The sequence below is a fragment of the Sus scrofa genome, chromosome 15 (genome assembly GCF_000003025.6).
Source record: "Sus scrofa isolate TJ Tabasco breed Duroc chromosome 15, Sscrofa11.1, whole genome shotgun sequence".
Taxonomy (NCBI): Eukaryota; Metazoa; Chordata; class Mammalia; order Artiodactyla; family Suidae; genus Sus; species Sus scrofa.
In genome coordinates this window covers 83,279,998-83,303,622 of record NC_010457.5, presented here as the reverse complement: position 1 = coordinate 83,303,622, position 23,625 = coordinate 83,279,998, and the positions used below count along the sequence as shown (strand labels likewise).

The 23,625-nt window shown below is 39.5% G+C and overlaps 2 protein-coding genes across 3 annotated transcripts in view; one reads left to right on the top strand and one right to left on the bottom strand.

The window, feature by feature from the left end:
- LOC100738403 (tetratricopeptide repeat protein 30B) lies at positions 7,772-10,646 on the top strand. The gene is given in 2 exon segments (XM_003483685.4): positions 7,772-9,039; positions 9,042-10,646. Coding segments are annotated over 2 exon segments (1,995 nt in total). The 5' UTR covers positions 7,772-8,018; the 3' UTR covers positions 10,016-10,646.
- Positions 17,718-23,625, bottom strand: part of AGPS (alkylglycerone phosphate synthase) — a 139,843-nt gene continuing 133,935 nt past the window's right edge. For both annotated transcript variants that reach the window (XM_021075128.1, XM_021075129.1), the window contains exon 20: positions 17,718-23,311. In XM_021075128.1, coding sequence (XP_020930787.1) covers positions 23,190-23,311 — 122 coding nt within the window. In that variant the 3' untranslated portion in view covers positions 17,718-23,189. The remainder of the gene's footprint in view (positions 23,312-23,625) is intronic.

Below are 23,625 nucleotides of genomic sequence, written 5' to 3'. Positions count from 1 at the left end.
TAAGTTTGACCACATTAAACTTAAGCACTTTATCTTTAAAAAAGTTAAAAGTTACAAACTAGATGTTTGTAATTCACATAACTGATAAAGGATTAGTACCATAAGTACACGAATAATTCCTAAATATCAATTTAAAGGAACCATACTAACAACCTTTTACAAAAGGAGGTATGAGACAAGATTAGGCTTTTCACAAAAGCAACTACATATGTCCAATAAACATGAATTCTTACAAGATGAAGAGTTAAGAGATAATGTGAATTTATAGACTCTTTCATATACTTCTGGTGGGAATTAAACTAGAGCAACTACTATAAAAATAGCTGGGTTTATGTGCTAAAGCTAAACATGCAAATACTCTAATGATATAATAATTCCACTTCTAGTGTTATATACAGAAAAACTCCTACAAATGTATCCTGAGGCATAAATGTACAAAAATGTCCATGGCAGCACTCTTCAAATGGTAACTCTCTAGAAACAACCCAAATGCCCATCAGCAGAAGAATGAGTAAACCATGGAATGTTCCCACAACAGTTATATACTAGGGCAGTTGAAACCAGTGAACCACACTGACACATGCAACAATATGGATGAATCTTAGAATTACAACATTAACCAAAAAGGGTATATGCTCTGTGAACTTTTTTTATAAGGCTAAAAGAACTAAAATTAAAATATGTTCAAGAGACTCATATAGATTCAAAGAAATTATATAAAAAGGGAAGCAGGACAATGACCAACATGGAATTCAGGGTAATAGTTACTTAGGAAAGGGAGACAAAGAATGCTTTGGGAGGCATCTGCGTCTCCAGAGTCAGATGTCGGTTATGGTAAAGGTCCTATCTTTGTGTTGGGTGGTGGCTTCACTACTAATTATTGCATAATTTAAAACTGCTATCTAAACAAAGAAAAGATTAGAAGAGGGCTAGGCAGAGACCAATCATGACAAGTGTGTCAGTGATCAAGGATTAAGAACATAAAAAAGAATGTATGTACATGTATAAGCAAGTCACTCTGCTATACAGCAGACACTGGTGCAACATCATAAATCAATAAATGTAAATCAAATAAAAAATTTTAAAGGATTATGATTAGTCAGTTCATGCATCTGAGACTTAAAGGGAAGATGAGAAGAAGGAAGGAAGGGAGGAAAAAGAGAGAAGAGAAAATAAATTATGTATGTAGGATTTTATAAATATTATAAATAAACTTCATCTCAAAATAGTAAAGAGGGCCTTAGAAAATATTTGTTATAAAAGGGAGGAACAAGGTATTTGATATGGTGGCAAAACATTGCTCTAGCCAAATAAGGGTCCTTTTTACTATGAACTCTGAGCCTCCACGTTGTGTTGTATTGCTCTTAAGGCCTGGGTTTTGATTTGTTTATTGTGTTTGTAGCATCTCTCCTGGGCTGTGCATTTCTTGAAGGTTCTGGATTCTCCAAATGTACAATGCTTTGGGTAGAGTAACCTCTCGTTAATTTGCTGAATGAACAAAATATACCATTTACCTTGATGCTTTCATTTCTTGAAGAATCAGGTTTAATGAAGACACTAACTTATACCAGATAACTGCCCTCCACATTCTGGAGTTTATCAGGCACTGAGGAATACAACATCTGAAGTATCAAGAGAACATCTACTCCTGGATGGCAGATGTTAAAACTTAGTAATTTTCTCACATGTGTTTAGGTCTAAAATACCCCAATAAGATTCCCAAGGAGTCTCAATAGCTCCATTTATATAATAATAATGAAGTATATTAACTACTTACTATGGGCAAGATGCGCTGTATCATTTTGAACAAAGAAATTACTGTGGTCTCTCTTTTACCAATAAGGGAACCATGATCCAGGGAGGTTAAAAACCTTTCCATGGCTACATGGCTGATGATGGCAGAACAGGAATTTGACTTTAGGTGGTTTTATACTGAATTAGCCTGTCTCTTTCAAATATGTTATGCCCCTTGGGGACATTTTCATGTCTTGATCAATTTTTTTTGTTTATTTCTTTGTTTTTTGTTTATATGGGCCCTTTATATACAGAAGGCAAGGTCTACCGGTTCCATTTGCCAGGGCCAGAGAAGGACGAAAGGCACAGAAAAGGCAAAGAATCTCTCCTTAGTATAGAGATCCAGAGGTAACAAAAGCACTCAACGTGCTTATAAAACAAAATAATGTTATTAAATTCTTCACTAGGAGAAAGTGCCTAAATCAACTGAAGTTTCTACATCTCTCAACTTATGACTCCATACAGAGCAACCACTCCTTTCAACATCATTTGAAATCTCAGTCCCAAGACATTCACATACATTCAAGCAGCAAGAATCACTGTGATGAATGACAAATCCTACATACCTGAGGCAGAAACTACGACTTAGATGAGACGCCACTGGGAGTTCTCTTTTACACAACTACCTCCTGGGAGAAATGGAGAAATATTTAAAGCTTTAATGAAGTCCCCACAGTAAAACTCTGAAATAAGAAGGGTGAAAAACTCTGAAATTTTAGTGTCTTGAAACTGTTAGAAGAGTCCCAGGAAGAGAGAAAGGGAACCCATTTAGGAGACATGTTGCAGATCTGGAAGAGAGACAGTGGTAGCAGACACCAGAGCAGCAGTAGTAGAAACTGGATAGAAGTATAGAGAGTTGAGATATTTCAGAGATAGAACTGTTAGAACTCGATTCTTTGGACACGGGGAATGTGGGAACAAGAGGCCTGAATGTCAGGCTTGGTTTCTGAGGTGGTCTCTTCACCTACCAGCACAAACCTTGGGAGTGTGTTCCACAACTCGCCACAGAAAAAGCCTGAGATATGAGTACAGTACTTTTCAGACAATTGGAGAGCTGGTTATCAACACCATTATGGGCGGCTCGCTCATGGAAAACCATTTTGGAGGTTTTGCAAGCCAGAAAAATGTGTTCAGAGGCTGACGACATTTTTATTCTAGGACTATCATCTTCTGACCATGGATTCAAAGACCTTTCCCATCAATTTATTGTTTTCATGGAACTATCGCGGAAATGAGAATAAACATAGACTGGATATATCTGACTATGAAGGGTACCAGTCTTGGAAGAAAGAAATAATACTATGAATCATTTCTTGTCTCAGAAATGACAGCAATGAAAATGCTCAAATGAAGTGGTTTGGGGCCCCATCAGTGTGTCCACAGCATAACGCAATGGCAGGGAACGAATTTTTCAATGCAATACCCACAACTATGTGTCCTCTGCCAATTGCTTTTTATAAACCACAATGTTACTGTGTTCTATTGAATACATTAGTTTGGATAATAGCACCATAAACCTCAAAACAGAAACCATTTGATCAAAAGCAAGATATATGGAGAAGGAAAATATGTTACTATCTAAAATATTAATAGAGGAGTTCCCATTGTAGCTCAGCAGTAACGAACCCCACTAGTATCCCTGAGGATGTGGATTCGATCCCTGGCTTTGTTCAGTGGGTTAAGGAGCCGTGAGCTGTGGGATATGTCACAGACGTGGCTCTGTGTACACCAGCAGCTGCAGCTTCGATTCAGCCTCTAACCTGGAACCTCCATATGCCACAGGTGTGGCCCTAAAAAGCCAATAAATAAATAAATAACATTAACAGAGCTGGAACTATCAGAGAAAAAAGATTAAGCTCTCAATGAGGTTACATTTCTCACCACCTGAGCATAATTGCCCCCAAGTGTTGATTCAGCACACAGTTTTGTTTTGTTTTTTTTTGAAAGTCTTAAAAGGTTGCTCCTAAAGGTCAGAGAACTACATTACAAATTTGGCACTAATTTATTCTTTTCTTCCCTGTCCACAGGGGTAAGGGGCAAGAGGCAAGAGGTGGTAGAGGGAGGTCAGTTCTCTTATCATCAATGACACACAGGGACAATCAAGCTAGACTCCAGAGGAAGCAAGAAACTGAGCTGCTCAATCTGTTATCCTGCATAAAATGGTCTGAAATAAATGGGAGACAGAAATAACAACTTGGAAAATGATTTTACAGAGGTCTTCCTTTGTCAAAAAAGATGTTTAACCACAGCTATGGCTGAAATAATCATAAATAAACAACATTTGCACCCAAAAACATGTGGTTATTTTTACAAGATAAATAAGGAACAATCATTTCCAATTAGTTTTAAAAGAAAATGCCAAATAGAATATACATGGGATTAGATCATCTCACAGGTCAGCAGGTAGAAACATAAACATGTTAAGAACTAAACATCATGCTTTTACCTCCATATATTTTGCCTCAATGGAATTCCCCTACACGGTAAACATACTCCCCTTATGCAGCAAAATCCACCTTGAGTCCAACACCATTTTCCTAAAGTCTAAGTCCTTTCAATAAGGCACTAAATCTTTTTATTGCAACCACCAAATGCTTTCTTATTGCTAGAATTGGTACAACACACCGGCTTTCCTGATATACGCTCCAGTTTTTCAAGATTCTGTTAGAAACAAAATGATCCTTTATGACCTTTTTTTTTTTTTTTTTTTTACAACATTTCCCCTCATTTAGTGCTTTCCAGAATTTCTATCATTAATTAAAGGACCTTCCCTCACCATCCCTCCCCAACAACAACAACAAAACTCATCCATTCCCCAATTGCCTGTCAGAGGCTAAACAAAAGTCAGTCTATCACAGCAGCAGGGACGGTCATGCCAATTTCGCAGTATGATTTGTGCACTCATTTCATTTTGAAAATGACCCTGCCCTCCATCTGTCTAAGCCGAATGTCCTGCTTTTTTCAAGCCAGGCCTTGGGAGCAGCAGCACATGAACTAAGGAGGAAGACACAGGACAGCCTCCCTCCTGCCCACTTCAGCTGCTCACAGACAGGTACCAGCACAAAGAAGGGACCCTCCACTGATGCCTGCGGGGATCAGAGAAATCTGGGGGAGAGCAGAGTCCTCTATTTTGCATACCTTTCCAAGAAGCCATTTGAGGGTGAATGCTCTCATGACGCAAATACAACTCTGGAGATCCAACTGATAGACCGAAGTTATAAAAGGCAATTTCCCATTTCCATGTTCTATCATCCTGATTTAATAACAACCTACCCAAGGTAACATTTAAATACGTAAGGATTTAAAACACGTCAGGATTTTAAAAGATTGATCTTTTTGGATAACTTTTTTCCTAAAATCAAAGTGTCAATCAGGTAGGCATAAAGGAGAAAAACCCATATTCCCTGATTGCTGAGCAGCACACTAGGCAGAATCCCTCAAACTGTGTACCTACTTGGGTTGAAGACCAGAGAGGGCTGCAGCCAGATACTGGGTTGGAAGAAGGCACGAGGTGGATTACAGTGGTCTTCTTCAGCTGCTTTCCCTGGGAATCTTGGGTGGACCAAAGTCCCACTCAACCCTTCTGGAATGGGAGCAGTTCGTCCCTTTCTTGGTATTCGTTCAGTGGAATGTTCCTTGTCCCGTCTCATCCAGAAGAACATAGCTTTGGCAAGCTTTGTAGCAAGGGAGAAGAATGATGTATGAGTACATGAACACTTGGTAGTGTAGTAGTCTCTTTTTAGCTATAACAGGTGACTGGGAATGTCACCATTATCCACTTATCACTTCCTTATATCCAGTCACAACTGCAACTCTGGGAAGGAAGCTCAAACGCTACTACCCAAAGTTTTTTGTTTTAGTGGGAAAACAACAACCAAAAAAGCAAGACACGAGTATTCCCTCAAAGCTGGGCCCTTGCGTGACACATAGATTTAATTAATTCATCATCTAATGAATTTAGCTTCGGGATATCACGGTTTAGCTGCTTCTTTTCTCCCTGTAATATGCAGAATACAGGGTGATTATTTTGTTTTGTCTTTTTGTCTTTTTAGGGCTGCACCTGCCCACGTGGAGGTTCCCAGGCTGGGGGGTCTAATCACTGTAGCCACCGGCCTACACCAGAGCCACAGCAATGCCAGATCCGAGCCACATCTGAGACCTACACCACAGCTCACAGCAACGTCGGATCCTTAGCCGACTGAGCAAGGCCAGGGATAGAACCCGCAACCTCATGGTTCCTAGTTGTATTTGTTTCTGCCAGGCCACGACAGGAACTCCCAGGGTGATTAAGATTAGAGATAATATAAGTCAATAGTCTAAGAGTGCCATGCAATAAATATGATTGATGTTGGCTCCAAAATGTACATATAGAAAAGATTTATAGGTAGTGATACTATTGAGGAGGCAGATAAGGGATTAGTCTTTAAATAGGAAAGACATGCTTTTACTTGAACGATGTTTGTCTTGGGTGGTAGAAGGCCAAGAGAAATCACAGAAGACTCTGAAAGACAATTCCCTCACCCCAGGCTACCAGCAGAGCCAATGCATTCATAGATTACAGCTAATTTTATTATCTTGAAAACTCTACATTTACCACTACCTCACTGGGATAAGTTAGTTTTATCTTTTGCTAACTTGTCTACTTCTCTAATTCTTGACTGAAAAAATTGTATTCATCTCCCCCAAATTCTACAGTTTTTAGGTCAGTCTAAGCTACTCATATTTTTTTATTAGTTACCCAATATAATTTTATAGGATAATTAAGTTTATAGTATTTCACTGTCCCATATTGGGCACTATTAAATTTAAAGGAATTTAAACAAAAATAGCCCCAAGGTAGTAATATGGAATCTAGAGCATCTATTTCAAATATATGATAAAGGAACAAAAGAAAATCCAGAATGGTTTCTTATACAGTCCAGCAAATCTCCAGAGAGATCTTCAAATAATCTGAGGGGAGAAAATTAAAGTGTAAGAAAATTTTCTTATTTTAACTGAAAGAAAAACCACTGTTTATCAGCATAATGAAAAGCAAAAACATTATTAAAACCTGACAAGCACAGGCTGGGTCTCTCTTTCTCTCTCTCTCACACACACACAGGTTTGGAGAGTTAAAAGAGTAACAGCGCATAGAAAAAGGAACACTTTGGGAGGTTCTCTCCGGATCAACAGGTTAAGGACCCGGTGCTGTCACTGCTGTGCCTTGCGTCGCTGCTCTGGCCCAGGTTCTATTCCTGCCCTAGGAACTTCCACATGCCGCAGACACAGGCAAAAAGAAAAAAAAAAGAAAAGAAAAAGAAATACTTTGGGTCATGCTTTCTCCCCCACTCCACCCTTCTTGGAAAACACAAGGACCAATGTTTCTATCTCAGTGAAAATTAAAGGATGAAGGCAGTACCTAGGACCAAGATTAGAGGCTAATATGGACTCAGTAATATTTGTAGTTATGGAAAAAGCGGGGCGGGGGGAGGGTGGTGAAGGTGCTTGGAACTAAAGCCGATACGCTCCAAATACCAGATAAAATCCAAAGCACTCTTTCCTGTTGCAAACAACAAAATATGAACTCCTGGTCGCTGAACTATTTTGTTCTTAGGATGTGTGCCCTCAGCGGGCCCAAAGACGGAAGCTCTCCTCTAATTGGGGAGAATACCAAGTTAACTTTCCTCTTTTTCCATTACCGTTTCTTTCAGTAAAACAAAGTGGAACGACACTACGTGTATGCATTGCACGGGGTACACGGCTCACAAATGCAGGGACTTGGAACCTTAAAACTTCCCCGCGCCACACAGTGAGGTGACACAACAGGCAGCCAACAACCCTCATTTACCATTAGAAGGGAAGGTGACTGCAACCGCTTCTTCCAGCACCTAAGGGTCTGTCCAGCAGACACTACGCCTCCCAGCATACAGCGCGACCACGTCCAGTCGCCGGCGCGACCGGACCGGTGCATGCCGGGAAGTCGAGTTTCCGACTCTGGAAGCCGCGGAGGTGTTTCTTCTTCCCTCTTTCTAATGTCGCCCACGCTCTGGAGTCTTCAGAGATCAGGCAAATAAGAGGGACACTCACATTAGTAAGTTGTTTTTTAATCCCAGGTTGGTCGTTCCACTGCAAGGTAACTTTAGGACCACGCCAAAAAAAACCAAAAAAACAACCGTTCTTTCTCAGTCTTCCGTTTCCGGTTGGCTTGTTGCTGTGGAAACCAGCACACATTCTCGGCGGCGGTTATGGCGGGGCTGGGCGGTGCGCAGATCCCCGACGGGGAATTCACCACTGTCGTGTACCGCCTCATCCGGGATGCCCGCTACGCCGAGGCCGTGCAGCTGCTGGGCGGAGAGCTCCAGGGGAGCCCCAAGAGCCGCGCCGGCTTGTCGCTGCTGGGCTACTGCTACTACCGCCTACAGGAGTTCGCGCTGGCGGCCGAGTGCTATGAGCAGCTGGGCCAGCTGCACCCAGAGCTGGAGCAGTACCGCCTGTACCAGGCCCAGGCCCTGTACAAGGCCTGCCTTTACCCGGAGGCCACCCGCGTGGCCTTCCTCCTGCTGGACAACCCCGCCTACCACAGCCGGGTCCTCCGTCTCCTAGCGGCGATCAAGTACAGCGAGGGCGATCTGCCAGGGGCCAGGAGTCTGGTGGAGCAGCTCCTGAGTGGGGAAGGGGGAGAAGACAGTGGGGGCGAGAACGAGCTGGATGGCCAGGTCAACCTGGGGTGTTTACTCTACAAGGAGGGACACTACGAGGCTGCATGTTCCAAGTTCTTTGCAGCCTTACAGGCTTCAGGCTACCGGCCTGACCTTTCCTACAACCTGGCTTTGGCCTATTACAGCAGCAGGCACTATGCCCCGGCACTGAAGCACATCGCCGACATTATTGAGCATGGCATCCGTCAGCACCCAGAGCTGGGTGTGGGCATGACGACCGAGGGCATTGATGTTCGAAGTGTGGGCAACACCTTAGTTCTTCACCAGACTGCTCTGGTGGAAGCCTTCAACCTCAAGGCCGCCATAGAATTCCAGCTGAGAAACTATGAGGCGGCCCAGGAAGCCCTCACTGACATGCCACCTAGGGCAGAGGAAGAGTTAGACCCTGTGACCTTGCACAACCAGGCGCTCATGAACATGGATACCAGGCCTACAGAAGGGTTTGAAAAGCTACAGTTTTTGCTCCAGCAGAATCCTTTTCCTCCAGAGACCTTTGGCAACCTGCTGCTGCTCTACTGTAAATATGAGTATTTTGCTCTGGCCGCAGATGTCTGGCAGAGAATGCCCATTTGACCTACAAGTTCCTCACACCCTATCTCTATGACTTCTTGGATGCCGTGATCACTTGCCAGACAGCTCCTGAAGAGGCTTTTATCAAGCTTGATGGGCTGGCAGGGGTGCTGACTGAACAGCTCCGGAGACTCACCATACAGGTGCAGGAAGCAAGACACAATAGAGATGATGAAGCTGTCAAAAAGGCAGTGAATGAATATGATGACGCTCTTGAGAAGTATATTCCTGTGTTAATGGCCCAGGCCAAAATCTACTGGAACCTTGAAAATTACCCAATGGTGGAAAAGATCTTCCGCAAATCTGTGGAATTCTGTAATGACCATGACGTGTGGAAGCTGAATGTGGCTCATGTTCTGTTCATGCAGGAAAACAAATACAAAGAAGCCATAGGTTTTTATGAGCCCATCGTCAAGAAGCACTATGACAACATCCTGAATGTCAGTGCTATTGTATTGGCTAACCTGTGTGTGTCTTATATCATGACAAGTCAAAATGAAGAAGCTGAGGAGCTGATGAGGAAGATTGAAAAAGAGGAGGAGCAGCTCTCTCATGATGACCCCGATAAGAAAATCTACCATCTCTGCATTGTGAATTTGGTGATCGGGACGCTTTATTGTGCCAAAGGAAATTATGACTTTGGTATTTCTCGAGTTATCAAAAGCTTGGAGCCTTATAATAAAAAACTGGGAACTGATACCTGGTATTATGCCAAAAGATGCTTCCTCTCATTATTAGAGAACATGTCAAAACACACGCTCATGCTTCGTGACAGTGTCATTCAAGAATGTGTCCAGTTTTTAGAACACTGTGAACTTTATGGCAGGAACATACCTGCCATTATTGAACAACCCCTGGAAGAAGAAAGAATGCACATTGGAAAGAATACGGTCACATATGAATCCAGACAATTAAAAGCCTTGATTTATGAGATTATAGGATGGAATATGTAGTAATATCTGATAGTGGCTTCTAATGGCTTTATATCTATGGTTTTCACTCTGTTTTATCTGTAGTTAGCTCTTATAATCTTTACATTTGTTACATGTTGAACTTTGTACACTTTAAAATTATAATCATTTTTTAAAAAATCTTTACAAAGTCAAACATAAGAACTTTTACACCTAGAGAGATTTATGAAAAATTCAAAACTGCATGGGGACAATGTCTTAGAACTTGTTAGCACCTATGTTCTCTCTCCTCTGCTGTTATTTGTGCTTTGTTTATTTTTTAGAGTCCTTGAACAAGGATTATGTTATTCAGGGACTTAGTACTATGAAGCCCAGAACTCAGTAGTTAAGGTATTGTATTTCTAGGCTTTTAATAACGATCTCAGGGATTGTGTGTCTTTTCGCACAATCTACCCTCATAAGTTATTGATTTGTAATGAGTATATATTTTAGGGCTTAGGAAGTTTTGTAGAGCTTTTCAGTGTAAATGTAATGCTTTTTGTAATCAAAATATCTTACATTATATGTTTATTTATTTTTAATGTACAAGAATCAGTAGGAAATCTTGTACCCTGAACAAGATTATGGTGCTGTGGTATAGAGACAATAAACAATTGTCAAAACAAAAATTTTACATGGTTTTCTTCTGTTCCATTTGTTAATAATTTGAATATATGAACTGGATAAACTGTTAACTGTTTTCCATCACTCTGCTTTCATTTATCTTTAACATTGAAGAATAACAGAAGTATTGTAAGAACCCAGTTCTTCTTTTTCTTTTTCTTTTTTTTTTTCAAGCCACAGTTGCAACCTACACTGTAGCTGTGGCAGTGCTGGATTCTTTAATCCACTATGCCAGCCCCCGGATTGAACCTGCATCCTGGTGTTGCAGAGATGCTGCCAATCACGTTGCACCACAGCAGGAACTCCAAGAACTCAGTTCTTAATTCCTGCCTCTGGGTTTGCAATTTAGAATATGTTAATGCTGGAGTTGTTTATGCATTGTAAGGAAAAATCTACACTCTTCCCATGACCCCACTGAACTTCTCGTCTACCTCCATCACAGATGAAAAGGTCAGTTCTGAAACCACATCTGATACATTCATAATGTTAGGTTCAACAACCCTTCCAATGAAAATCCATTCATTCTGTGCAGTCATTTTATTTTCTGAACCTTACAAGAGCTGTACTATTTGTTTCCCCACCCCTTTTCTCTCCATAAATCTGTCAGCTCTAATTCTTGACCTAGCTTAGAGAAAAACAAAGAATCTTGAATTATATAAAATGTTGATTTTTGGAAGTTTTTAAACTACATAACGAGCAATTTTTTATGGTTCAATATAATAGCTTTTGAAAAAGATCGTGAAACCCTGCCATGATAAAGTGGTGATTTTTTTCCCTTAAGGAGAAATCACTTGACCACATCAGTACCCAGGAAGGGACCCATGTAGGTACCCAGCATAAATGCTCTGTAGCATGACCTTCTGTGTGCTCAAATTCTGAGATCTATCAGAAAATGTGGCTTATAGAAAATGTGGACTTCATAAAAGTCCAATGGTTTGGAATTTATAGCATTTTTAATCTTAATTATGTAAGCTGATACCATTTACTGGTGATATCTCAGTCCACATTGGAGGACAATCAGTGTTTAATGACCTCTTCTGTGCATCCCATAGCACAATTCCATCACTGGAAAATGTTCTTTAACAACTTTTGTACTGAAAGTGTTGCTGCTTTTTTGTGCGGTAGCTCTGTGCCCTCTCAATCTTCACAGCCTCTTAAGATTTGGAAAGTCAATGAACTGAAATCTAATTTTTAACAGCCATGTTAAAATTCTGGTTTGTGGGGTTTTTTTTGTTTTTTTTTTTTTTTGTTTTTTTTACATTTCCTCTAAACTATTTTTTTCTTTAAAAAAAAAAAAAAAGCATAAAGTGTAATTTAACCACCCCAAAGCAAATGTTTTCCAGATTGCCTTTTCCAAATAACCCAGGCCTTTATTCAACCACACTTTATTTACCCAGGTGCTGTATGTTTGTGGTTTGCATGTATGTGTAATTTAGCTTTTCAGAACATAAAAAGCTTTTCAGAACAGCTTTTAACCCCTTGCCGCTGGGCAGTTGGGATTTCCTCGTTAGTAATGCTTCAGGAAATCCCAACTGTTCCTACCACTGAATAAAGGAATAAAGGTCAAGCATGGCCTTTGTCCCCTTCCTTACACTGGCTTTCCAGAGAGTCACCCACCAGGATTGACAGATTGCTGCCTGGCAACAGCAAAGACTCATAAGCCAAACCTACAGAACTAGCCCGCCCTCAGAGCCCTGGAGGAGACTGCGAAGGGTGAGGGCCTTCCTAACTCTGTAGGCACTTATTGTCCTTTCTTTTTTAGGATGGATTTCCTTGAAACTCACCTTCAAGTACGCACTTCTGCTTATTGATACTAATAGGCAAATGTCTTTATGATAACTCCATATTTTGTCACTTGAATGAAGGCTTTCATCCCTAAAGCCCTGATGAAAAAGCTTTGTACTATGCTCCTAGAACTTCACGTAGTCAGTGCTAAAAGCACTCTTCTTGAGAAAAAAGTTGTCCTTATATTTCTCCAAGCTTTTACTCCTTTAAGATTTCATCACAGTATCTGCATTGTGTATTTTAAAAGGATCAAATATTAAATCCATTATTTCATAATCTTAGTCAACCCATCTCCAAATGTTCAGAATATAAGCATGTGTTTGTCGTATACAAATAATTATTTCCATTTCCTCAGTCATAAAAACTTGATCTTTCTGTGCAGAACAACCAAGTCGACTCATGTGATCAGTGTCATGACACCCCTACCCAAGGATTCACAGTCCTCATGAGAGCCCCTTTTGGAATCTGGCTTCTGCTGTGGCATGAATGTTCACACTGTGAAGGTCACGTAAACAGTGGCTAGTTCTAAAAAGTTCCCCCAAAACAGAACCTTCTTTTGCAATGTGCCATTTAGCTTTTGATATTTGTACATGCACGATTAAGCAAGATCTTAATGGAGTTAAGAGTCTGAGCCATTCCTCAGAAGCAGACAACTGGGAACACTGTGGGGATGGGGTAGATCATGGAGCAATGAGACAGCTGTAATCATAGACAACACTCCCTCTCAGAGCAGTGATACAGGAACATATAGGTGTGGCCCCTCGGACCTCAAAGCAGCATCTCAGAGGGAATCCAAGTAGTACTGTCAGTGATAGGTTTGGCCTGAGTTTAGAACAATCTGTTTGTAGAGGACTAGAGGGCAGATGCCCAACAAGTAAGCTTACTACGTAAAGTGAGATTTAAAAATGGCAAATGACTTGGAGGGGAAGCTTTAAGGAGTAAGTTTCTGACCCTTCCGCCCTATAATCCTTGCTTGGGCTTATTTCCACACTGGCATATGGATGGTTAGCAGTGCTGGAAGTCTGTTCTGATAAGCAGGGTGTGGTTATCTACGCTACCTAATTTTATTTTATTTTATTTTATTTTATTTGTCTTTTTGCTATTTCTTGGGCCGCTCCCGTGGCATATGGAGGTTCCCAGGCTAGGGGTCGAATCGGAGCTGTAGCCACCGGCCTATGCCAGAGCCACAGCAACGCGGGATCCGAGCCGTATCTGCAACCTACACCACAGCTCACGGCAACGCTGGATCGTTAACCCACTGAGCAAGGTCAGGGACTGAACCCGCAACCTCATGGTTCCTAGTCGGATTCGTTAACCACTGCGCCACGATGGGAACTCCCTATTTTATTTTTTGGATGAGGCATGCAGTGGCTTGTTGTGGGATCTTAGTTCCCAGACCAGGGACTGAACCTGGGCTGCAGCAGTGAAAGTGCTGAGTCCTAACCACTAGGTACATGACCTGATTTCAAAAGGATTACATCACCAAAGTCAAACCTTTCATTTCTGATAAACATCTGTATTTCTATTTTCTTTCTTTTTTTTTTTTTTGGCTGCCCCACAGCATATGGAGTTCCCAGGCCAGGGATCAGATCTAAGATGCAACTGCAACATGCAATGCCAGATCCTTAAAACACTATGCCAGGTCCAGGATAGAACCTGCATCCTGGCACTGCAGAGAGGCTGCCAATCCCATTAAGCCACGGCAGGAACTCCAGAACATCAGTGCTATTAAATACAATTTTTTGTCTTATGTTCCTTAGTCTGTCTGTCTTTTAATGACTATGGTGACGTGGAAACATCTGGGAGGTTGTGCTTTCCTGAGGGTATTCTCTGGCACACTGAGCAGCTTCCTAGCAATGGTGTGACTTGCACCTCACTATCCACCATTCACTAACTGCCTCTTATCCCTTGGTGATCTATCACCGGGACTAATGTGACATGTGGGCCTTTTGTTCTCACTTATTGAGCTATACCTTTAGTATTAATCAAAGAGCATTTTTTTGTGATGCACCAGTCTGGGTTCTTGGTCATCCAACCACATAATCGCCATGACTACAACCACGAGATTCTAAACTTACCCCTTTGTTCTAATTATAAAACAAATGCGACTTTTCGAGTACCCTAATGTAGCTCAAATCCTTCAGCAGCAACCTTAATTCTTAAATTTGCAGTTTTAAGGAAATGTGACTTCCCAAAGAATCTAGATTGGCCTTAGATTACAGTGTTTCTTTAATCTTAAATAATTCTTTTAATTTCTAGTCTCTATACAGTAAGATTAATAATTTATAGTATGGGATTGTTCTTACACTTTTAAGCACAGCTCAAAGAAATACAATATTAAAGTTCTAAAAGTGCAAATGTATTAAGTCCATAAAATACAGCACTTCCTTTTATGAGTTTCATATTAAACCTACAAAGGCATCAATGCAGGACCCTGTGGATTAAACATTTACAGGGCACAACAGCATCTACGACAAAAGGCTTCCTGGTATTTCAATGGCATAGAGTCATGAAGACCATGGTTTCCCCTCGGTAGTTAGGAGACTCCCTTTCCTTACTTGTGCCCTTCTGTGCAATGACTGATAATCTACTTTAAAAAGCAGAAATTCTGTATACATCAGACTGACTACCACCACAAACAGCCAGGAGCGATGGAGCAGGTAGCACAGAGGCGCTGGACATGGTTCCATCTCCTGGCATTGCCACTTCTCAGCTACTTGCTACTCAATGTCACTAAACTTCAGCTATTTCACTGGTGAAAAGGGGACAGTACCACTCACTTCACAGGGTTGTGATAATAATCATGACCTCTTGTTTAGGGTTAAGTGCCCAGCAGTGTCTGGCTAATAAGGGATAAATTAAAAAGGAAATTATTAGCGTAATAATTCTAGGGTAGCGTTTTGCAAAAATACAGAGACTCAATCAGAAACACTGAGACTGAGTTACGGAGTCCCCATCATGGCTCAGTGGTAATGAACCAGACTAGTATCCATGAGGACAAGGGTTCATCCCTGGCCTCACTCAGTGGGTTAAGGATCCAGCATTGCCGTGAGCTGTGGTGTATGTTGCAGATGTGGCGCAGATCCCGCATTGCTGTGGCTATGGCGTAGGCCGGCAGCTGCAGCTCCAATTCCACTCCTGGGAGGGAACCTGGGAACTTCCATATGCTGCGGGTCAGGCCCTAAATTAAAAAAAAAAAAAAAAAAAAAAAAAGAAAGAAAGAAAAAGAAACACTGAGTCTGAGTTGGAAGGGACCCTAGAGATTTTCATTTTACAAAAGATATAAGGCCCAAAGAGGCAAAGTGGCTTTAGTTGGTAAAGAAAAATTGAGCAACCACAAAATTTGCACAATAGTTCCCTTTCACTGTGTTCTTAGAACTCCACCTTCTCCCAAGTTATTTTGTAGCTTTACAGTGACAAATTTCAGTCACTTAAAAAGTTATCTTCCCAGGCTCTAATGAGGGTATAATGAGGTACGATGGATGTGACAGAACTTTGAAGGAATGGATTCAAAGGTTGTCTATCAGCCAATACTACACCCAATTAACAGATCACATCAGAAAAGGCAGCACAAGTATATTGAAAAGAGACATGCTCTGGGGCAAACACAAGCAAAAGTAAACGTGAGGGCGGTAAGACCCCATTAGTTTTTCTGATAGGTTAGTACTGAAAGTCAGAGCAGCAAGTTTTGTCAAAGGATTTCAGTCTGGCAGCTGGCGATGTCAAGTAGACAAAATTGCATGTTTAATCTTTGCCTGGCATAAATGTTTATTCATTGAAAAATGCCTATTTGTTAATAAAATGTAAAAATACGAAGTGAACAATAGCATGTCAACTGGAAATGTTAGCTGCCTGAACTCTGAAGGCTCTTTCCTGAATGTGTAATTGGGCAGGCCCTTGTTGTGTTAGATACCTGCCATTACTGGATGAGAATCCAGACAGTATGTATCTTAATTCTACTGATGACCCAAAGCTGGATGGGACAAAAGATATTCTGGGGAGGAATCAAGATTATAAAATTTAAAAATCTGGATCTAAATATAAGGTAAGATACAAATTTTATTTATTTTTTGTCTTTTTGCCATTTCTTGGGCCTCTCCCTTGGCCTATGGAGGCTCCCAGGCTGGGGGTCAAGTCAGAGGTGTAGCCACTGGCCTACGCCAGAGCCACAGCAACGTGGGATCCGAGCCCCATCTGCAACCTACACCAGAGCTCAAGGCAATGCCAGATCCTTAACCCACTGAGTGAGGCCAGGGATCGACCTGAAACCTCATGGTTCCTAGTCGGATTTGCTAACCACTGAGCCACGACGGGAACTCCAAAAGTAAGATACAAATTTTAGTAAGAATAAGTAATGAGGCTTTAAAAAAATCAGCATCCAGGGAGATGTGGCGAAAAATGGTACATGCAAAAAAGAGAAACTATTAAACTTAAGTTCAATGTGAGATGACAGTACAATGTCCACCTAAGATGCATTACTAAGGAATAAGGAAATCATTGCTGCTACTCTGGAACATTCAGGCCTCGACACCTCACTCTAAGAACATCAAATGTGCACATATGGAGAGAGATTAGGATAGTGAAGGGTCTAGAACTGCCAGGCACAACAACTGACTGGAGAAGAACTAAGGTAACATGAGCTGTCTTTAAATACCTGAAGAGCTGCCCTTCAACAGAGCAACTGGACAATTCTTTATGACTAAAGAAGACAGAAATTATATTAATGGACAGAAGAGGGAGGCAGACTTCAGTCTAATAAGCCAAAACCTCTTAATACCTGAAGATTTCAGAAATGGGAAAAAACTCATTGGAAAGGCAATAAATCCCCATTTGGTCACTGCAAATACTCAGGAAGACTGGTTATCTGCCTGTGGCTTGGGAGATTGGTGGGGGGAGGGTAATAGCATTTATGTTTGGGAGAAAGTAAGATGAGATCATTTCTAAGGTTCATCTAGTCTGAGCTTTATATAAGCCAGGTAGAAAACTGCTTTCCTTAATTATCTATAACTAACATATTACATGAGAGCTAAAATCTTAGTGTGACACGTGATTATTGAAATATATCGAGGTCCTATCCTCACTTATTTCAGAGCCCAAACAGCTACTACTTTCCCTCCAGTGTGGGAGCCACAGGCAGGGATAAAATCAGTATCCATGCACTTGTCCTTCACTATTAGAGAGGCTACTTATGGGAATAGACTATATCCTATTATTCCCTGAGTACAGCAGGATGCTATCAGCAAAGATTAAATGGAATCAACATGAAAGAAAAAGCAATAATCTCTGTAACAATGAGTAGTTTTGGTATTGTTTTATTTTTTCCCAGCACATCTTAAAAATCACACATGGGCATTTGCTTATAGAACAGTACAGGCTAAGAAAAGCAATAAAAGGAGAATCCAAACATACACTGAAAGCACAGTATACTGACTATGTGGTGAGCCCTTGGGGAAAACAGTATGGCTCAGTCTGAATTGATAAAGTTATGCTGGACTCTCTCAGGAATTCTCCTTCCCACTACATATCCACTTTTAAGACTATCAATGTAAAGAGAATTGTTTGTATGCATTAGTTACAGCAGTATGATGGCTTACATACAAGTGCTTATCCACATGTAGTTCCCAAAAAGATGACTACAGTACTGGCAGGAGTAGATACTGCCTTGGAGGAAGACTCAGGATATTATTCAAGTCAAGTTGTATCAGAGCCAAGGTATTTTTTCACAGGCAAAAAAGGACAAAAGTTAAGAAATATAACCTACACGTATTTCTCATAAGATTTATCATTGTTCAGAAACAGAAAGAGTCATTATTCTGAAGGCACCATCACACAAAAAAGGACACACAACATAAGGAATAAGCGCCCCCCCCCGCCCCCAATCAGGCTCTGCTCCTTACGGAGCTGTGTGAGCAAACACCCAAACGTGTGGTGAGTGTCTCCAGCACTGAGTGAGTATGCCACATCCACCAAGCCACATATTAGGGCTACTAAGTTGGGACAGCAGGAATGAAAATGCAATTAAGCACACATAAATCTCACTGAGTGAATAGGTGTATGTGAGATCACAGGTCCACCACACAATAATGCTAGAACAGATGATCACACCCACACTGTGGAAAGGATTTTCCATGTTTCTACATAGAACTACTTAATTCCTGATGTGTTCTTGAAGAGGAATAGCCTTGAACTGCTAAACAAGCTCCGTCTCTAAAGACTTATCCTCTCCCACTCATTTTAAATAATGGCTATTTCACGGAGAAAAAAAAAAAAAATCCCAACAAGGCACTCTGAGCTTTTGGGGATATCCTTTAAATAGCTCAAAAAATAATTATTTATAGAAACTGTATGCCCCGAAGCATTTCCTGTCTTTTTTGGATATGTGAACAAGATTACTTCAGGGATTAAACAACATGTTTCATAGTGTGCTCATATTATTCTGGAAAAATACTGCCAACAGTAAGATGCCTTAAAAACATGTATATATATGCTGCTTAGAAATCACACTCAAACATTTTTTTTCCTTCTCTCTCTCTCAGATTTGGAAGGTTGGAATCTTTGAAAAACATTCTTCACGATAATTAATGTGTTATTTTTGCTCCTTGTGGAAAAAAAAGTATAAAACAATCTCCTTTGGGAACCAAAAAAGAAATCTTTTCATGCTCACAGAACTAAAGTTAGTTAATTCTGTGATGGTTCTTTGGCTTGAGTGTTCTATACATCAGTGGTCCTTACTCACGTTTGTTAAGGAATTGTTGTGGTTAGAAAAGCACAGGAGTGCTCATTCTTTGAGGATCTTCCAAGGTTCAAATGGGAATGCTTCAAGTTCACAGGAGACTTAACACCTCCTAGGAATATAACATTGATTCAAGATAATTAGAGGGTAGTAAAACCTAACTAACAATATACTCAGCTAAAAATAGTTATATTAGGTTGCACTTGATTATGCCTCACTAATAAAATGACAAAAATTGTTTTCAAATGGGTGGAAATATGAAAATGAAACACTAAAATTGAAAGAAAAACCCAGATGTAAACGGAAGAACAGCTTCACATTCCCTTTAAAGAAAAAAAAAATCTCTTAGACCCAGGTCCATTTTATTAATAATATAAGTTTCTATAATCTGTTGACATTACATGTAGTTTTTACAGTTAAAGACAAACATTGTTTGACTTAGGGAGCAGAAAGCTGAGTAACTTACATCTTTCATGTTAGACACTATATTTCAATAGTTTAAAACAATCTTTTACATTTTATGGATTTCAGCATCAATGTATATGAAATTAATAAGGATTAAATGTATATATTGACAGGTGGCTCATTTGCGAACATGAAGCCTTGAGCAAAGCCAAGCTTCCATAACTCACAAAGTGGAAGGTAATTCTGGGTTCTTTAATCCTAACCTGGCGCTTGTTCTTTTCAGTTTTTCTCCCACCATGAGCTAAGCCCTAAGTAAAATCAAAATTGCTAAAGATTAAGTGGTAACTAAGAGGCTAGTAAAACTGTGTTAACACTTGTCTCAGTGTTTCTTAAAAAGTAGAGATGCTTTCCATAGAATTCCACCTTGACTGCTTCAAGTACCAGCATGAGCAGCCTGTTAATCGATCCATAATAACTATTTGGATTCTATGTTTTCACAGGATAGATGCTCAACCAAACTTAGTCCATTCTAACAACCAAGGTTACAGGCTTCAGCTTGGGGCCAAGGGCTCCTCTGATTAGCTCAGTTAATAAACTGTAACTATAAAAGAATATGACAAGGGAAAATCTGTGGAGCCAAGATACAAGTCATTTTCAAAAATGCAAGCTAGGACTTAGGAGTTAATAAGAGAATATTCTGAAAAAGAGGGTTTTTTTTGCAACCATTATCTGGCTTAATACACATACCGATGGAAGTTCATCTTTCATTGTGCTTTTGTTTTCCAAAATACATTAACACAGTTATGTATACTACAAGGCTTCCAGCTTCATATATAGCTTCTAAGTAACAGTACTATATAATAAGTTAGCATTTCGGAGGAAAACTCCCAATTCCTCACCGGAGGAAAGAAATTAATCCTCTTTGTTTGTGGTAAAATGCTGGGCACAATAAACATGTGGCTTCTGCAATTCCTACTAAACTAAAAAAAGCTCATGCTACTCAGCATAAGACTAACCTCACTTACACACTGTAAAGTGCACCAAACATTAAGGCAACAGTTTCTCTAAGGGTCCATGAAGTCTATTCATACTGAGTCTTTAGTATTTAATGCCATTTCTCACTAGCAGCAAGTTCCCATTCCCAATAAAACCCCAACACATTGTGACATCATCAAATAAAATATTAGAAATATGACTAATTTAAGAAAGACAAGTTGGTGTTATGCAGTACTGAGAACCAAACAGGCTACATAAAGAAACGTATTCAAAATGAGTCAAGAAGCCTCACATAAACAAGGTTCCCCTGGCTTTAACTTTTATGTAGCCATATTCAGATACTTCAGAAATAGAAGGCAAGGTTTTAAGTGCTTCTGCCTGCCATCAAGAACTCAGCTCTCCAGAGACACTAAGCAAATGCCGAGGCACCTCTCAGAAGTGGGTATGTGAAAGCAGGGAAAGGCTTTCTAGTTTACTAAATCAGAGAAACAGTAAAGACGAGTGTTCATGTGTTTCAAAATGATCTCTGTAGAAACAATTCCAACTATAAAATGTAGTCATCACCATAAAATCAAGGTTGGGGAGTTATGCCTACATGGGAGACGGAAAACAAAAGCATAAATCACCAATTTCCATAAGGTTCATGTAGAATAGTGAATCCAACAATTTTAGGTATTATATTTATAGTTTCCTAATTCTGAGGCTGCTAAAATCTGAACTCCCTGGGAAAGAATGTTATAACAATCACGTGCAAAGGAATGGATCTGCTTATGAACTGTTTTATTTTTTAAAAATTATTCAGAAACATGTATACACTCCAGTGAGATATTAGTACCATATTAAATTTTACATTCTGATCACCAATTAGAGAAATCACCTTCATGAATAGATGCATTTTATAAAGCTGAAATATTTATAGTTATAGAGGCAAGTGTAAATTTCCTCATCAAGTATCCAACTATTTCAAATATCAAGGGCTTTAAGCAAAGATCTGCTGGAAATTTTATAATTAAAAATAAATCACCAATGAAGAGAGGCAGCTTCAAATAAATAAATATTTAGTTTTTGTTGTTATGTTTCATTTTGATTTGATTACAGATTAGTTTGAGGCCAATTTTACTTATTAAAAATTACTATCATTTTGAAGTCTTAAAAATACCATTTTGTCAATTTTAGATTTTTCACTTTTCTGGTTAAGGCTACTTCAGATATAAAAGGTATCAAACTGCCCAAAAATACTTTGGAGCTGTTGCTACATAGACAGACAGTGTGTCCTTTTGAAGGATCGTCTGCATTTTGACTTACATTAACTGATCAAGTATTAATTTTAAAAAAATTATCAAAAGTTTAGGTATTGCATTAAGAAAAGAATCCATCTCAAAATATGAATCATGAACCTTGACAGACAGTGATTCAAAGTAATCATTTCATTTATTTTAGTACTCAGGTTTGAATGTAAAAATGTTTGCTAAATGTTTGCTAAATGTGGTTAATGTTCTGCCTACTATTTAAGAAAGATGATATTTCAAAGTTTTGATTATGGTATGTGTATTAATACATTATTTTTAAAAAAATTTAGGTTAAACCAGTAATTCAAAAAAGGCATTAAACCATCATTAAAAATTAAATTGAAACTTTACTTTTATATGGACATTTATCATGTTTGGGTTAATTTTTTTTTTTTAAAGATTTTTTCATTGAAACGGTTGAGGTTTTCAAATTCAGTAGCTGAATGATGACTGTGTTTCTTTAGCCAAACAATTCTTTGAACTGGAGAAATCAGTGGAAGGAGTCTTCCTTCTTCTGCTCCTGTTGCAGCTTCTTCTGCATCTCAGCAACAAGAATGAAATGTTGAATAAAGGCATTCCTTTCACGGTAAACCTGTTCTTCTCATAAAATGAGTGATAAGTCAGCTTTTCTTATAAAACATTATGACTGAATTAGGAAAATCTGTTATCTCAGTGATACAAATACAACTTATAACTCATTAGCAACAGAAACATGGAGAACAAAAACATGTCCCCTGATAGAATAAATCATACTAATGATTTAAAGGTTTTATAACTGTATACTAATTTCAAAGAAAAATGTAGGCCAAGCACCTTACAGAACTGAAGGCATCCTACATAAGAGGCTGTCTGGATTCTTTCATAGGTATTCTCCCTTAGTGGCCTACTCACCCTTGAATGCACTCTTCAAAAACATACATGTGTATCACTCCTCAGTGGAATCCTTCTCTAGATAGCTGCTTCCCAGAAAAGTTATTTTAAAAAGAGGCTAGTGAAACAATAGATGACACCAAAATCTGCCTTTGTTCCCAAGAAGCATCAATACGAAACAGCTGGCAGCATCTTCCTTGGAAATAACAACTGGCAGCCTTGTGCTGCCTGACTGAAATCTGAAATGACAACCATTTGGCTATAAACTGATGCACCTACAATGAGAGAGATTTAGGAATACCATCTGTCAATCCATAGATGTAGAAAAAAACAAACTACAGAATGAAACAAACTTATATTAAACCAACAAACAAATGTAACCGAAATAAAGTCCATGATATATTTGATTACTGGTATAACCATAGTTAAAGACCTTAAAAAAAAAGTAACATTTTTTGTAACAATAGTAATGGATTTATAAAAGGTTTCTGTTTCCAAAGATGTTATTGGGGTCCACATATTCCTTGACAGACTTCAGCATCCCAAAGCCGACATCAGAGATACTTTCCTTTAGCCACTGCTTCCGTAACTTGCCCACTGGAAAAACAAAATCAAAAATGCTTCAATATACACTATGATGCTGGGAACCAATCAATCTTGTGACCATGAATGAACAAACACTGTGTGATAAATGCTTTTATTCAAAAATGAGAAATGTTTTGCTTTATTTGATTTATTGAGCCCACCAGACTATCAAGCTCATTAAGCCCAATGTATTCCCAAGGGGAAGCCTGTGCTCCATGGTGTCTCCTTTCTCTGTAAACTATAAAATGGAGATGAAGGAAGCTTGGACTGAGATTACAGCCCACTTTACAAATAACAAAATGAGAAAAAATGCATTTCAAAAGAAC